Genomic DNA, 15330 nt, shown 5'->3' with positions numbered 1-15330 from the left:
GTTAGTCAACATTAAATCTTCTTGATTTGCGGTTTAAGTTCTGGAGCCGGCGGATCAGTCACATGTCCACGATTTATCTCCCTTCAGCAGAGTTGAACTGCAGAGCAATCACAGACTTAACCAGCTGTAAATTCCCGGGCTTTAAGACCCTTTTTACGGAGCCGTGCATCCATACTTACTCACACTAATTTGGATTTAGGATCACTTAAAGAGTCCCTGGTAGCAGAGTCCTCCCCGCTCTGTTTAGTCTGCAGAGCTTACATGATATTTAGCCTCACGATGAGAGTGACTGAGTCGAGGAGGAGGAGGAGAAGGCCCGGAGCCGGGTCTGAAGGACGTCTCAAATCTGCAGTGGTCCCCCTTTAAAAAATACAAAAACCCAGCCACCAGGAACCTATCCACCTGTTTACATATGCACGCCTCAGACAGATGTTGAATAATTCATCCAGAGAGGCGGACAACATGCAGCTGTATTTGGGTTATGGGGGGGTGCATGAGTTTGCCTCCCTACCTGAATTTTAGAAGCCAAAAATTATAGGCATTACTAGGCAGCGAGAGCAGGGCAGAGTAAAACTAGGACAGTTTGCATAATGGATCTGACCGAGAGGCACAATCAGATGTGAGAGATGGAGCCGCGGAAAGGTTCCTCTTAAAATGATATCATGGGCCTTTTTGGAATCGGGCGTGACAAGTCCGCGTTTGATTTATTATTTATCTTTTTTAGCAAAACAGGAGCTGGAGGAGTTTGTGCACTGCAGAAGATCCTTTGCCTTTCCCAGGGGCAGATCCAGGGATGGGATCGGGGGGCACCAGGCCTGGCCCCCTGTCCAGTCATTTCTCTTTATTCTTCTAATAAACAAGGCCCTTACTAAGGGTCAAAGGTCACCATATATACGTAGCTTCATGAAGCAATTTTTTTATTTGGCTCCTCGCTCGTGCACATTGGAAGTGAACAGGAGGCTGAGGACATTTTCACTTATCGCTCACAAAACTCAACACATTCTTTGAGACTTTATTTTCTTTGCTTTGTGATGCATGGGAAATACCTTTTCTAAATGTGATGTGTGGCTTTGTTCAAAGCTTTAGAACTGATCGTAAACAAGGACTGAATTAAATGAGCCGATGAACATGAATTGTGTTTCTCTTGATTCATTGTTTTGAGTGATGCTCCTTCAGGAGAGTGCATCTGAATGAATGAATCCTCTCGATGCTTCTTCACGTCATCCTTCTTCTCTTTATTGGCACATTAGGAATAAAAACTTGGTTGAAATAATGCAGCTCCTACTTCTCTCTCTCTCTCTGAGTCTGAAAGCCTAAGATGGATGTGTCTGAGCAGAGCACTCTGCGCGCACACAGACACACGCACGGCAGTGGCAGCAGGGGGGGGGGGGGGGTGGCAGTGCTCTGTCATTCACAGCCATCAGGGGGTTTATGGCTCACAGGTTTTAGACTTGGTGCTGCCGCCGCTTGCCCTTTGGGCCTAATGGACACTGATGGAAAATGACTCCAGTGTTCCAGCGATCCATCAGACGCCCTATTTCTCCTCTCTATCTGTGCGTGTGTGTGTGTGTGTGTGTGTCTGTGCGTGTGTGTGCGTGTGCGTGTGAGAGCCTCATCCATCAGGACGCAGCTTTCAAACTGTTCGTGAACTTCTTGGAACAGGAGAAATACATCCTCTGATTGCGCATATTCTTAATTCCCTGTCGCAATAAAAGCTTGAGTCCACTTTCTAAAAATAAGGACATGTTTAATTGAGTTGCACGGTTCCCTCCATGCGCTCCAAGTTGAGCATCATCAGGGCGCAGTGAGTCAGCCAACCCCGAGTCCCCGGAGGAAGCGCGTCGCGCGGCGCGGCGCGGCACGGCACGGCTACAGACCCCGCCCGCGCAGAAAGCAAAGAAAGAAAGAGGGAGCGATATGGGAGAGAGAGAGAGAGAGACAGGAGGGGGTGGGGGCTACTTAGGCTGCACCGAATCAGACTGCCGGAGAGCGTTTGTTGCCATCGTCGGTGGAGGTTGCTCCGGAGCACGTTGGGATTAAAGCTGTGATCGACACCAGCGTGACGCACGGGGGAGAGAAGTGCAGGCGCGTTGGATGAGAGCCGGTGGCACCAGGTGGAGATGCTGCAGGACCTCGCTGTGTGAGGAGGATGCTCCGGTCTTGCTTCCCGGTGGCGTGCGCGACAACTTTGGACTGAGATATCGCAGAGGAGCGTGTTCGCGTGCGTGGGATGTATTTCCTCCAAATGCAAGAAGAAGAAGGAGAAGAAACAATCAAGTGGACCTAGTTTTGTGCCGTGAAGAGATTTTTTTGTATTGCGTCGCGGAGAGGAGCGAACAAAAGCGTGCGTCAGGCTCAACACGAATGTGGGTAAACAAGTATGACGGCCTGTTCGGACGCTGTCTCGTGTCTGTTGATGAGTAGCGACAGAATCACAGACCTCGGATGAGCTCTGGGAGGTGATTGATTACAGTAGCCGTCGCGTGGAGAGAGGGGGGGTCTGACCCAGGCAGCGCATCCATCTCCCGCGGCCGCGCGTAATGGGAGAAAAGTTTCGGAACCTTTCCGAGGAGACGCACACGCAGCTTCCGCGCGCGGCTCGTCTATAACATGTGGATCCAGCTCCCGCGTCTGCGCAGCACCAAGTTTGAAAGTGAATTCCAAGCGTCCAGGATGACTTGAAACCGGAGGTCAGAGGTCCATCAGAACTCGCATCAAGCCGGAGAACGATTCATGACGCGGATTGTCCAAAGACGCGCAGACGGACATTGATGATCTAGAGAGGATTTCTCCTCCTCCTCCTCCTCCTCCTCTTCCTCCTCCTCCTTCCTCTTCTCCTGCAGCAGCAGGAGCATCAGCAGCGGTGCATTGAAAGCCTGATCCCGGTTAAAGAGAGAGGTCCCCCCCCCCCCCCTGGATGTCTATGATGTTGTGCCAGCTCGGGCAGAGGGGTGTGATGGAGGTGGTGGTGCTGACCGTCCTGTCCTGGGTGTCCGTGTGGGCAGAGGAGAAGATCATATTCGACCGACACGCTGTCTACTGGAACAGCTCCAATCCCAAGTGAGTTCTGGAAGCAGTGTCGTTTGTTTACCTCGCTCTGCCTCTATCTCTGCTTTTAATTGTTGGCCTTTCCCTTCCTGTTTGGGGTAAATATTGTGTTTGCAGGGTCACACACACACACACAGAGACACACATACACACACAGATGCATATAAGTGGAAGAGTGTGTTCAAGTGTGCATATGTTCATGCACACTGGATATTTTGTCCTGTGGCACAGGGAACCTTTTGTTTAAGACAATGAGGGCATCTTGGCTCCTCTCCCCATCAACGTCTAGAGATTTCCCCCCCCCCCCCTGTCTCCCTCTGTCTATCTCTCTCTTTCTCTCACTCTCTCACACACACACAAACAAAAAACAAACACACAAAGCATTTACCTGTCTTTCATATTTTCAGTTTTTCTTTTATTTCCCTGTTAATAACAAGCATTTGTGCAAGAATCACATCCTTAAACACAAAAGCAAGTAAACAAACAAATAACCGTGCACACACACAAAGACACAACGTTGCACACACGATACATGCGTGTGCATGGACACACACAGGAACCCACACAGGGTCGTCTGTAGCCAGGCCTCTCATTGACATGGGGCAGAGCACACTTGGTCCGTCTGTCTAATGGTTTGTGACAACCTGGTCTGCCTCCCTCTTTCCGACTCGCTCTCTCTCTCCCTCACTTTCTCTCGTTCGCTCTCGCTTTCTCACCCGTCCTCTTTCCACCCCCTCCCTCTCACTCTTTCTGTCAGTCTCTCTCTCTCTCTCTCCTCTTGTTTTTGTCCTCCCTCTCTCGCAGGTAGATAAATAAACAGTGCTCCCTCTCCCTGGCTCACTGCTGAATTAGTCTAAACTAACGGGTCTGTCTCTCTCCCTCTCTCCCTCTCCATCAACCACACACACACACACACACACATACACACAAACACACACACTGAGCTAACAGGCCCATCTCTGACTGCATCACTTCTCCACAGAAGGCTTCTCAAATATTTAACAGGCAGGGGGGAACATTTTCTCCCTTTCTCGACGTCTCGTTCTCTCTTTCGGGCCTTTTTGGTCTCTCTGTGCCTCCTCTTCCTCACCACACACACACACACACATACACACACACACACACACACACACACACACACACACACACACACACACACACACACACACACGTATGCACAAATAACTACACTTTGCAGACATCACAGGGCACATTTAGGCTACTGTATGTGTCTGGTTGCGGGGGGGCGCTGTTATTCCTTCAGCATCATGCAGAGAAGTTGAAGCTGCAAGGGGCCGCATCAAAAATGCATTGCTACTAAAGCAGTGAAGCTCTGGAGCCCTGGCGAGGTTGGTTCCCCCTGTTAGACGCTGGCACCGCCATTGCTCACGCTGCGTCGTTTTGTCTGCACTCGCTCAGACACACAACTCGCTCACACACAACTCGCTCGAACACAACTCGCTCACACACACAACTCGCTCACACACAATTCGCTCACACACAACTCGCTCACACACAACTCGCTCACACACAACTCGCTCACACACAACTCGCTCACACACAATTCGCTCACACACAACTCGGCCCCGCTGTACCCCGCCGCTGACAACATTCATCCTCTGACTTTAATCTAAACCTAATTCTCTTTGCAAACTTTGAGGATTATGGCGAGTGGCTTGAGAGACGGGTGAAAGGAGAAGAAGAGGAGAAAGACACCAAAAAAAAACCTTGTTAAATTTACAGGGAAATGCAGTTTTTTTTTTTTACAGTGTCGGTTTTATTTACAAATGTTTTTTCGCTTAAATTGTGCGACTGTTTTCACGGAGAAGTCAAACAGTGTGAAAGAGGGAGACAAGTAGTCGCACAATCTGGTAAACCAAATCAAGGGTTATTGCTAATTAACTGGGAAGATGCAACAATTAATTCAAAATCGTATTCAAGTAAAAGTATTATCAGATTGTGTGTTTTCAGTGTGGAGCTTGTTTTTGTGTTTCCCAAGCTCGGGGTCAGAAGATGGGTGGTGCAAAGAAATTAGTAGCAATCAACAAATGCACTCAAATAACGGATAATTTATAAAAAGTAAAAGCCGTACTGATTTAGGCATATGAATAAAAAAAATATAATTTTAAATCCTGGGCGTTAATGAGAAAGATAGTTCACCATTACAATTACTGACAATAATTGACACATATAGTTTTTATACATTATATTTAATCGGCAAATTTACAAAACGTTCAACCAATTTCATAATTCAAACAATCATCCAAAAATATTACAAAACCCGATTTCTTCCAATATTAAAACAAATAAAAACAACATACGATAATAAATCTTGAAGTGGATGGCTCGGGTACGTTTCCATTTTGCCAGTTCAGAAAACGATCATCGCACACGATTCTAAAAATCTCTCTGAACGTTTATTTTCATCGTAACATTTCACGTCGGTTGTTTCCAACGTGAAAATGAAATATAAGAGGTTCTCACTCGTCTTTTTAGAAACAGAAGGATTTAGTCACGAATCACTGCAGAGACGCTCGGAGACCAAACCCAGGAAATATGCATCTCATTCAACCTGTGAGAGTGAACATCTGTGCGTCAGGATCGAAAACACAACACCGAGCGCACACATGTTGTGTTGAGCCGCCGGGACGTGTTGACCGTGTCCAACAAAAAACTTGTTCCCGCCAACTCGGCTCGACAAGGACGTCCTCTCTGCAAGGTCACGAGTGCCGACTTGGAATTTGCAGAAGTGATAATCAGCCGGTGCTTCTCCTCGGGCGCCGGGCGGTAAACTGTGTGTCTCCGAAAAACAGAGAGACTGGACGGAGGGAAGACTGCATGAGGCGATGAGTCACAACCCAGTGGAGGGAACTTTTCCTGAAATGGTGCCAGGGATAAAACTGGTTATTGTTACTGCAGCTCTACTTTCATTCTGACTTCTCCTCAACACAAGCAGAGAGCGCTGCAGTGAGAGATCTGAGAGGACGATTCCTCGGCCACTTGATTATTCCATCGATCCGTTTTATATAAACAAGCTTATTTCAAATGTAAACCTTATTTTCAAAGCTGCCGTACTCGATATCTTTTATATTAATGATGAATCAAATCAATACGTGTGTGGGAAACTTCCTCTTTGTGAATTATGATGCAGCTCTGCAGTGTTTTGCTTTTCTCTTTACCTGGAGTTGTGTTTTATTCTAAACGCTCTGTCAAGCATTTTCTCGGCTTGCTGATTTTTTAAAAGTGTAAATTAATCTAAATTACAAAAGCGTGAATTTTGTATTACTTCGCCCCAGATGTGTGTGTCGAGCCAAGCAGGTTGTGTGTTTGTCTTTTAGTTTTCAGGATTACACAGAACCTGCTGGTGTTTTTCTACCACTAGGTGGAAGGAGGCCAATTGGGTCAATGAAGAACACATCACATTTTCATGCAGGGAATATTTTTTTTAAGTTGGTTTTCAGCTTTTCTCCTTGATTTCTTAGAAAGTAATTCACGGATTCATGATGAAAAAAAATCCAACTCATTTCGGGGACTTTTTATTTATGAGTGCACAAGTTTAGAAACGATAAAACCTTATTGATCCCACTCGGGGGAAATTTCCTTTTTACAGCAGCAGATAAATCACATCCAAATAAAAAAAACCTTGGATCTAAATGTGGTTCCATCAGAGGACAGCTGGAGGTGTGAGCTTCTATATTCTAGTTTTAAGGTATTTATCTATATTTTCAAAAATGAATGCGGGTTAGATTAAATCTTGTCGACTGAGAAACTGACATTTGAAATGTTTCTAACTGCAGAGACATCGTCCCAGTTCCTCCCACAAATCTCCAGACCTCTATTAGAGCCCCCTGCTCTCAAAGTCGTCCCAGGGTGAAACTTACATGAATTTTTCAACGTTTTTTCCGGCGCCACCACATCGAAATTATACCCCCCCCCCCCCGTCCCCCCCCCTCCTCCTCCTATGTGAGAGAACAACTTTGGGAGAGGTGGAGAATTTGGGTGAACTGACCTTTTCACAAATTGACATTTCACCGGGGCTGTGGACACTGTGGCTCCATATCTCCCACTGCCGGGGATGTTTTTAAAATGGTTCCGGGTGACGTCTGTCCCCGTCCTCTCTTGTCCCGACACAGTCCCCTCCTGCTCTACTTTTTCGGGGGACGTGTTTTAATTGTGTTTTCTCTCTACCTGCTAATTAACGGTGCTGTCGGCCAGCTCCGTGCAGCAGCGCCTTGATCTCAATGAGACTAACCTGGATAAGTCAAGAGGAATAAAACGAGTTGAACAAATGTTCCTGCTTGAGGAAGGAGGCATGTTACAAATTGGCCAAACCCTCTTTTGTATCAAGCGGCTCCCGACGACCCGATCTCTCTCAAGGTCTCACTGGATAATAGAAAATGTAAAAGATAATCCAATTCAAACAGCTCCGGACGCTCCTGGTCACGGCAGGGAGCAAGAACTCACACACACACACACACACACACACACACACACACACACACTCTCACACTCACGTAGTGTTGTCCGCGCTCCTGCTGCGATGAGATACGTGGAGCCGCACACTAACAAAGTACCGTAACACACATTATCACAACAATAGTGCGACACTGGAGCAGGATCTGGAAATCGCCCAGGCCCACATAAAGGGATTTCTGTCACATGCAGGCAGGAATACAGGAGAATCACACACACACACACACACACACACACACACACACACACACACACACACACTTACTTACACACAGACACACACACACCAGTCACAGCCAAATTTGGGTCACAAGCTCACACACACAATTGCATACAACCAGAATGGCTGTCTGCTGAATACATGGGTAGGCAGCCTGCATTTATCTATTTACTCACAGCCGTGCACACACACACACACACACACACACACACACACACACACACACACAGTCAGTGGAAGCTAGATACAGGGGAGACGAACATGCACACACACTCATATGCTCGGACACCCAGACTAGCTGTCTATTGGGTAAAACCCCTTTTTCCACTTGCTCGCTGGCACACAAGCTGCATGGGCACACACACACACAGACACACACACACACACACAAACACACACGCACACACACACATTTGGGACCCCTCTGGCTCTTAAAGCTTTCAGGTGAGGGGCTTTGTTCACCCCGAGCAGCTAATGTGCTCAGAGCAATGGTTTCTCCCCCCTCCCCTGCACCCACACCCACACACACAAACACACACTCAGACTCACGCACACACAACACACGCTCACACACACACAAGCACTCACTGGTTCAATGGTCCAGAAGGAGCACCTTATCTAATCCCACGGTTTATCCTTCAAAAGACTTTCTTTTCCTTTTCTCCTTTGTTCCTCCATCGCTCCTCGCGCTTCATCTCCGTGTCTTTGAGGAACTCCGTGTCAGTGGGAAGCGCTGATGGTTGACGACACTCTCATTCTGTGGGACAGGATCTATCTCCTGGGAGACACACACACACACACACACACACACACACACACACACACACACACACACACACACACACACATACACACACACACAGAAGTATCTAATACACTGAGCACCCACACACACACTCGCACACACAAACTGCAGACGGGATTCAGGATTCATACTTACACACATGTTCATGCACACGTATCCACACACACACACACACACCCGAGCACACCAGGAGTCCTTCCGTCTCTCTGTTGTGTCCCCTGTGGCGCAGAGTTATGTGTGTAGTCACTAGCACTTTCCCGGCCCAACTACACACACACATACGCTCACACACACACACACAAACACACACACACGCACAGATTTGCATCCAATTTACATGTAGACGTGTAGTCCCCCTCTCTCAGTTGACAGTTTGTCAGACTCAAACCTGCCCCTGGGTTAAATCCATCTTACACCACCACCACCACCACCCACTCCAGCTCTCCCTCCCTCCACCCCCTCTCTCTTTTCTTCCTCCTTATCAAGCTCTCATCTTCCACTCTGCCCTTATCTCTCTTCTCTCCTATCACGACCCCCCCCCCCCCCCCCACCACCCCTCCCTCCCTCTCTTGTCCCGTCAGAATATGTGCTTAACATGTTTTCTTTGTAAAGGACCTCTCTCTGTCCAGGCTGCCTCAGGCGAACTCCGTCCCTAAGTACACACACACAAAGCTGCGCTGCATCAGTTTACATGTTCTTGCTGTGACCTACAGGAACGAGGCCTCCTCTGTGTTTGTGTTGAATATCAGCCGCGGTGCAGCGCTCGCTGAGAGACACGGGTCTCAGGAGTGAGCCGTGGGATCCGGAGCTGCTCACACTGAGCTAAATATGATAGCCGGAGTAATTAAAGTCGGGGCTCCTGCCTCGCAAATGATTTCTCCGGGCTCAGCAGGAGAGACGGTTGCGTAAGGAGATGGAGTGTGGCTGATCTTAGTCATCAGCGCTCTCAGTGCGGTGATTGGCAGGAGGAGGTCATGTGAATATTCAGACGCATTAGGGTGGAACAGTTTGTCTGCTGATGTTAAAATGCACTGCCAATTCCTTTAGTTACAGTGTGGAAGTCAGAAAGTGAACATTTGACGCGTGTTCTCTGTGTGTTTGACCACGTATGGATCATGTGAACAGAGCCAATGAGTGTGTGTTCAGTGCAGTGAACAAATACACACACACACACACCGGCCACCGCTGACCCCCTGACCTTCAGATCCAGGAAGCACAGGAACCATTTGGATATCGGCATTTTACAAACCAGACAAATGTTTTTTTAAATGATCTCATCATTAAATGAGACAAAAAATAAACCAAGAACACATCAGAGACAATTTCCACCACATTCAGTCAGTCGGGTTCTGTTAATGTAAAAAAGAGTTCATTTAATCACTGAACTTTTTATCTAATAGAACAACCTATAGTAGAAATACACAGCGGCTCTGTAAAGCTGTACTTTCATCACCTTTTCCTGAACCTTGATTCACTATTCATTACTTCACTATGTAGGGAGTTCTGTGTAGAGGATTATTTAGTGAGTCCATCGGAGAAAAGAAGAAATAATGGTAATGACGTCTTTGTGGAAGGATTATGATTTACAACAGTATTTACCATGGGCTTCATCTCAGTTTAACATTTGTTGATTGGAACCGAACACTGACGTATTCAGTCATAAACCAAAGTGCTGGACAAATGAGAGTTTTGGCCTCATGATGGCGCTGCATCGAATTATACGAGATGACCATAGCTTGTGTAAATCCTCCCAAATGTGTGTTGGTCCCAGAGTCCGATGGATTCGAGGCGTGTCAACATTTCACGGCACTCAGGTCAATTAGCAGATTACTGAGAATTGAAAATCTTTGTGTTTTGGCTCTGACGCCCGGTTGAACAGCAGAAGCAAATCGACTTTGTTTGTTTTTTTAGAGCAGACGTATTGACTTTTCCAACGCTGATTACATTAATGACGGTTGCATTGAACGCGCTGGTTCCAGATTCAGACTCCCAGTGCATGCTGGGCCACTGGCACGGCGTCGGTGATGTGATTAATCACGATTGTGCGTTCCCTGCTATGACAAGTCAGGATGTTTGTTGTGAGAAAGAAGAGTTTGAGGACAACAACCTGCGTTCAGGGGTGAAATTGATGAGTGCTGTTCTTTTCATTCTACAGACCAAAAATATAATGTGCAGAATATGTTTTATTATGAAGAAAATCCCAGAATCCCAGTGAAAACACCTATAGACATATAAAAGCTAACTGCTTATTGCAAAATCTGGAAAATGACTGCGTTTAGATCAGCTCGTAAATAACTTATGTTCTGTATCTTTTATTAAGAGCACCTTTTGATCTCTCTGCTATTTCTACCATGTCACTTGATCTTTACATCCTGCTCCCGTTCTGACTCGCTCTGCCACTCATGTGTCATTTATCTGTTAGAACTGGAAACATCTCTCCTGCCCCTTCATTCGATTCCTCTGCGGCGGTGACATCATCTGTGATATGCTCACCTCATTTTTTAAGATGAAAGGTTTTGTTCTTTCTGTTGTTAGCGGTTGTGGCTCGGAATCATAAAAAATCCCGGTGGTGGGTTCACGCTGAAGAACATCTCCGCCCAGAGGCAGTGAAACCAGACCTCTCCAATGCATCTTTCACAGGAAGGTGCCCCCCCCCCCCAACTCCCATCCTGCCCCGGAGTGTCTGTGCACCACATCATCATCATCATCATCATCATCATCATCTGATCTGCCCACAGGAGGGTAATGATCTGTTTAGTATGTTCAGCAGCACGGCCACGAATCTGTAATGTGACACGAGATGTTTACTCAACTTTGGGTTGTTCGCGCGGAGGAGCAGGTTGAAAGACTGGAGTGAAGATCCGATGGCTGCCTCTGTTGCTACCCCCCCCCCCCCCCCCCGCCCACCCGCTAATGAGGTGTGTTGATGTTAATGTCTGTGGCAGAGATGGCGTCGATGATGCAAGCGCTCGGAAACAACCTGGGGGAGCTCCCGGGAGTCGTTGTTTTAATGGAGAGAGAGGGAGAAAGAGAAAAAGGTTTTCGCGCCAGGAGATAGAGTCAGTGAGCGAGTGAGCCGGGGGTGTTAAGAGGAGACAGAGAGGCCAGCACACGGGATGAAGGAATGAAAGCACGAATAAGAACGGACAGAATAGCGAGACACCAGCCCCCCGGAATATGAAAGATGCCAGGCTGCACTCGATACACAGCGAACGAGGGGCATTGTCATTCCTGCTCCATCCTTGTTTCTGCCCCCCCCCCCCCCTTAATACTTCTCCTCAGGTCGCTGCTGGTTCTGCTGATTGTGTTGGCCGAGCAAAAGAATAGGACTCGTCTTCGGTTCAGTGTGGGGACTCTGATGGGACCCCGGGCCGCTCTGTCCTCATATAGAGCAGCTGCAGGAGGATAATAACACAGAACACTATTGTCTGGCCGAGGCCTCGCTTTGGCCCCGAGACAACGCGGAGAAAAAAAAGACGTGAAGGGGAAATAGAGAGATCTGCTTGAGGGATTAATATGAAGAAGGACAAAAAGTTGAGTGTACAACAAAGACGAGGCCATTTCTTTATTTCTTTTTTCCTCTAAAACAAGACGAGGGCTCGTGGCAGCTTCAGAGCCAATGAAGGGAGACGCCGAGGAAAGAGAAATTAGGTGGAAAAAGAGAGAGTGAAGGTTGAGGGAATCAGCGGCGTCGAGAGGAAAGGAGGCAAAGGCACATTACTTCTGGAAGTGTGAGTCAGGAGAACGTGCAGCGGTGGAGAGGAAGCAGCTATAAGCACACGGGTGGATGGTCCCAGCAGGTGGGCGTCCAGGGACTGGTATTACAGGGGAAACATTGGCCTTTAGCATGGAGCCTCGCCCAACGTTTAAGATTTGCCCTCTGGCGCTCACAGCTTCCAACAATGAGAAAGCTGGCATTTTAAAAAAAGTGATGATGCCGCCTCCGTGTTTATTTCCCACAAGCCGTCGGACTCAATTCAATTAACAGCTGACCCTGGTACCTTTCATGCTGATAGCCTCTAGCTCTTTGGTTATTTACTCTTTTAACAAAAGATTTTGGCAACTACGTTCATCCTGACAGTTGTTGGACCCGTGTTTTATCACAGCACGTTATTTTAGCTCCTTGTCATCCTGCACACCAGCATCATGAGACTCACACTCATCACGTGCATGTGTCGGAGGAACCACGAAAATCCTCTTTTCATCTTTGTCCACAAAACCGAAAACAAAAACCCAAAATCCCCAGTAGGTTTTCAAACAGCAGGAGTGAGTCGAACAAAGGGAAGGATGGAGTGAGTCATTTGCTTTGTGCTCCACGAGACAAGGCAGAGGGGAAATGGAGTCATTCTCAGCCAGCTACCTTGATTTCATCCAGAGCGGGGGCGCAGTAAACAAACCCCTCATTTTACTCCACGCTAATGGGACATAATAAGGCAGAAACAACAGATGTTCCAGCTCTGCCAGGATTTTGTCGCTGACTAACTCGGCCCCTCTGATTCCTACACGACCCCCGGGTTCCCGCGTGCACGCCGCCTTCTGCTTCAGCGTGTGTGTAAATTCTATCGGAGCTGCAATTTTCCTTATTACCTGCAGAATAATCCTCACCTCGGGTCTAATCCGGGGCTAAGCCCGACTCTGAGGGCTTTATATTAGAAAACTGGCCACTAATCTGATGTGCCTGCAGATAGGGAGCACGAGAGCAGGCGGTGATGATATTGATCCCTCTGAAAGGAGAATGGCACTCAGCGGAGAGCATGAACCTCCACCAGGCCCGAACCATCCAGCACATGATCATCGAGCTCTCACAGGAATATAAAGGAGAAAGGGAAGTGGACTGGTAATGTGATTTTATTTAAAGTATTGTTGAAGCAGCACTGAAAAAATGGAAAGTTCCCTCATTATCTCCTCAGCACTGTGCCGATGGAGGTGGTGGGTGAAGTGTGTGAGTTCACAAAAGTCTTTTGGAGATTCAGGGGTAAACAGCTTTGCAGCCAAATAACACACAATTGAAGTAAACAGTGAACAATTCTTCAAATGTAATAACAAAATAGAAAAGCACATCAAATGCCTCCATGATGCTTCTGTGGTGTCGTCCAAGTGTCTTTCATTCACACCGTGTTTTTAATCTAAGTGTCCTCAGTTATCCAGAAGAGGATATCAGAGGACTCTAAGGTTATGAATATGGTGTAAATTATCTTGTTTTTACTCGAATTTGAATGTTTTTAATTTGTGGGTGAACTATCCCTTTAATCCACATCCTCACCAAAAATAGAATGGAAATCTGTGAAGTACTTTTTGCATAAGTAGCCATTAAAACCTGACCCCTTCAGGCGAGGTCGTGTTGAAGGTGATTCCAAACAGAAGAGTGAGAATCAACGTATGTCTGAAGATGTGATATTTTTCTATTGAGGCTAGAGAATCATTATTATTGCCGAAAATCCAGGCTAAAAAAAAAGCTCGTCTCCGGACAGAGTCAACATGAATTAGAAACTCTGCACCTAATCCATCACGGCTCCAGGACGGGTGCAGATCCATTCAGTGCATCCAAGTTGCAAATAGTTCATCTGGAGTCGCGGAGGACGCTGACAGCCTCCGGGACAAGAGACCTTTTTTTACAAAGGTTGTTCTCGGCCATTTGCATTTTAAAGCACAGGGCCGAGGGGTGGGGGGGGGGGGGGACCTCAGACTCAGGCAGGAGCAGCCTCTCCTGCTGTAGACTGATTCATATCTCCCCAACACGTCAAAAAAAAACCTTGACGTCCTTAATGTTATTTACACAAACAAAAATGATGACGATGATGCTGATAATGTTTCTGAAGGCGACAGTGATGAAAACAGCGGGGGGGGGGGGGGGGGGGTGTATGACGGTGATTATAATTCAGATGAGGGTGATGACAGCGATGATGAAGATGGGGACGATGATTGCCGTGTTCAATGTTTTCATGTGATGCTGATTATATTAATGGTAATGATGATGATGATGTAATGATGATGATGTAATGATGATGATGTAATGATGAGACCCCGACATCGCACCTCATCAACAAAACAGAAGAATGTGTCCAAAAAAACCTGAAGTGACATTTGGAATCATCTTCATTACCGTTTTAAAATCACTGATGATTAACAGTGACGGGTTCGTGTTGTGTGACAGTGACAAGGCAGTGAGGCTGGTGGGATGATGAAGAGGAGGATAGAGAGGGAAATGATGGGTATGATCATAGGATGATGAAGAGGAGGGTAGAGGAGGAAATGATGAACATAATTAATGTGATCATATGATAATGAAGATGATGACAGTGGTGTTGTTGATGCTGAAATACTTGATGATGAGGAGGAGAAGGAGGAAGAGGATAAAGGTGTAAATTATAAAGATAATGTGATGGTATGATGATGATGATGATGATGATGATGTCAAAGTTATTATGATTATCAAAGAGTTTGGAGATAACTCACAATGATGAAGGATCATTATGAGTTTCCACCTCTGTGCTGTCCTTCCTCCTTCCTCCTCCCTCCTTCCTCCTCCCTCCTCACCCAACTCCCCCATAACTCTCCCACCTTTCTCTCCCCGGAGTTTTTGCGAGAGAAGATCACTCCATTAAGATTCTTCTTCGCCTCCTCTATAGAAAATGAAGTAGGAGAGATGAGATGTAGGAACTTTATTAGTTTTCTCTTGGACCTGAAAGGGGAAATGAGGAGATGGCTTCTTTCTTCGAGGCGTCACCTCGAGCTTCCTCACGCAGACGCTGAGGAGTGGGATGTTACAAACGAGCTTCCATTG

General features: G+C 47.0%; 1 protein-coding gene across 1 annotated transcript in view; it reads left to right on the top strand.

The window, feature by feature from the left end:
* The first annotated feature begins 2007 nt into the window (after positions 1–2007).
* The window catches only part of efna2a (ephrin-A2a), an 83654-nt gene continuing 70331 nt past the window's right edge, over positions 2008–15330 (top strand). Inside the window, exon 1 of the mRNA XM_053433935.1 lies at positions 2008–3060. Coding sequence (XP_053289910.1) covers positions 2918–3060 — 143 coding nt within the window. The 5' untranslated portion in view covers positions 2008–2917. The remainder of the gene's footprint in view (positions 3061–15330) is intronic.

Source organism: Pleuronectes platessa, chromosome 11 (genome assembly GCF_947347685.1).
Source record: "Pleuronectes platessa chromosome 11, fPlePla1.1, whole genome shotgun sequence".
NCBI classification, from domain to species: Eukaryota; Metazoa; Chordata; class Actinopteri; order Pleuronectiformes; family Pleuronectidae; genus Pleuronectes; species Pleuronectes platessa.
This window is presented reverse-complemented; position numbering and strand designations above follow the sequence as displayed.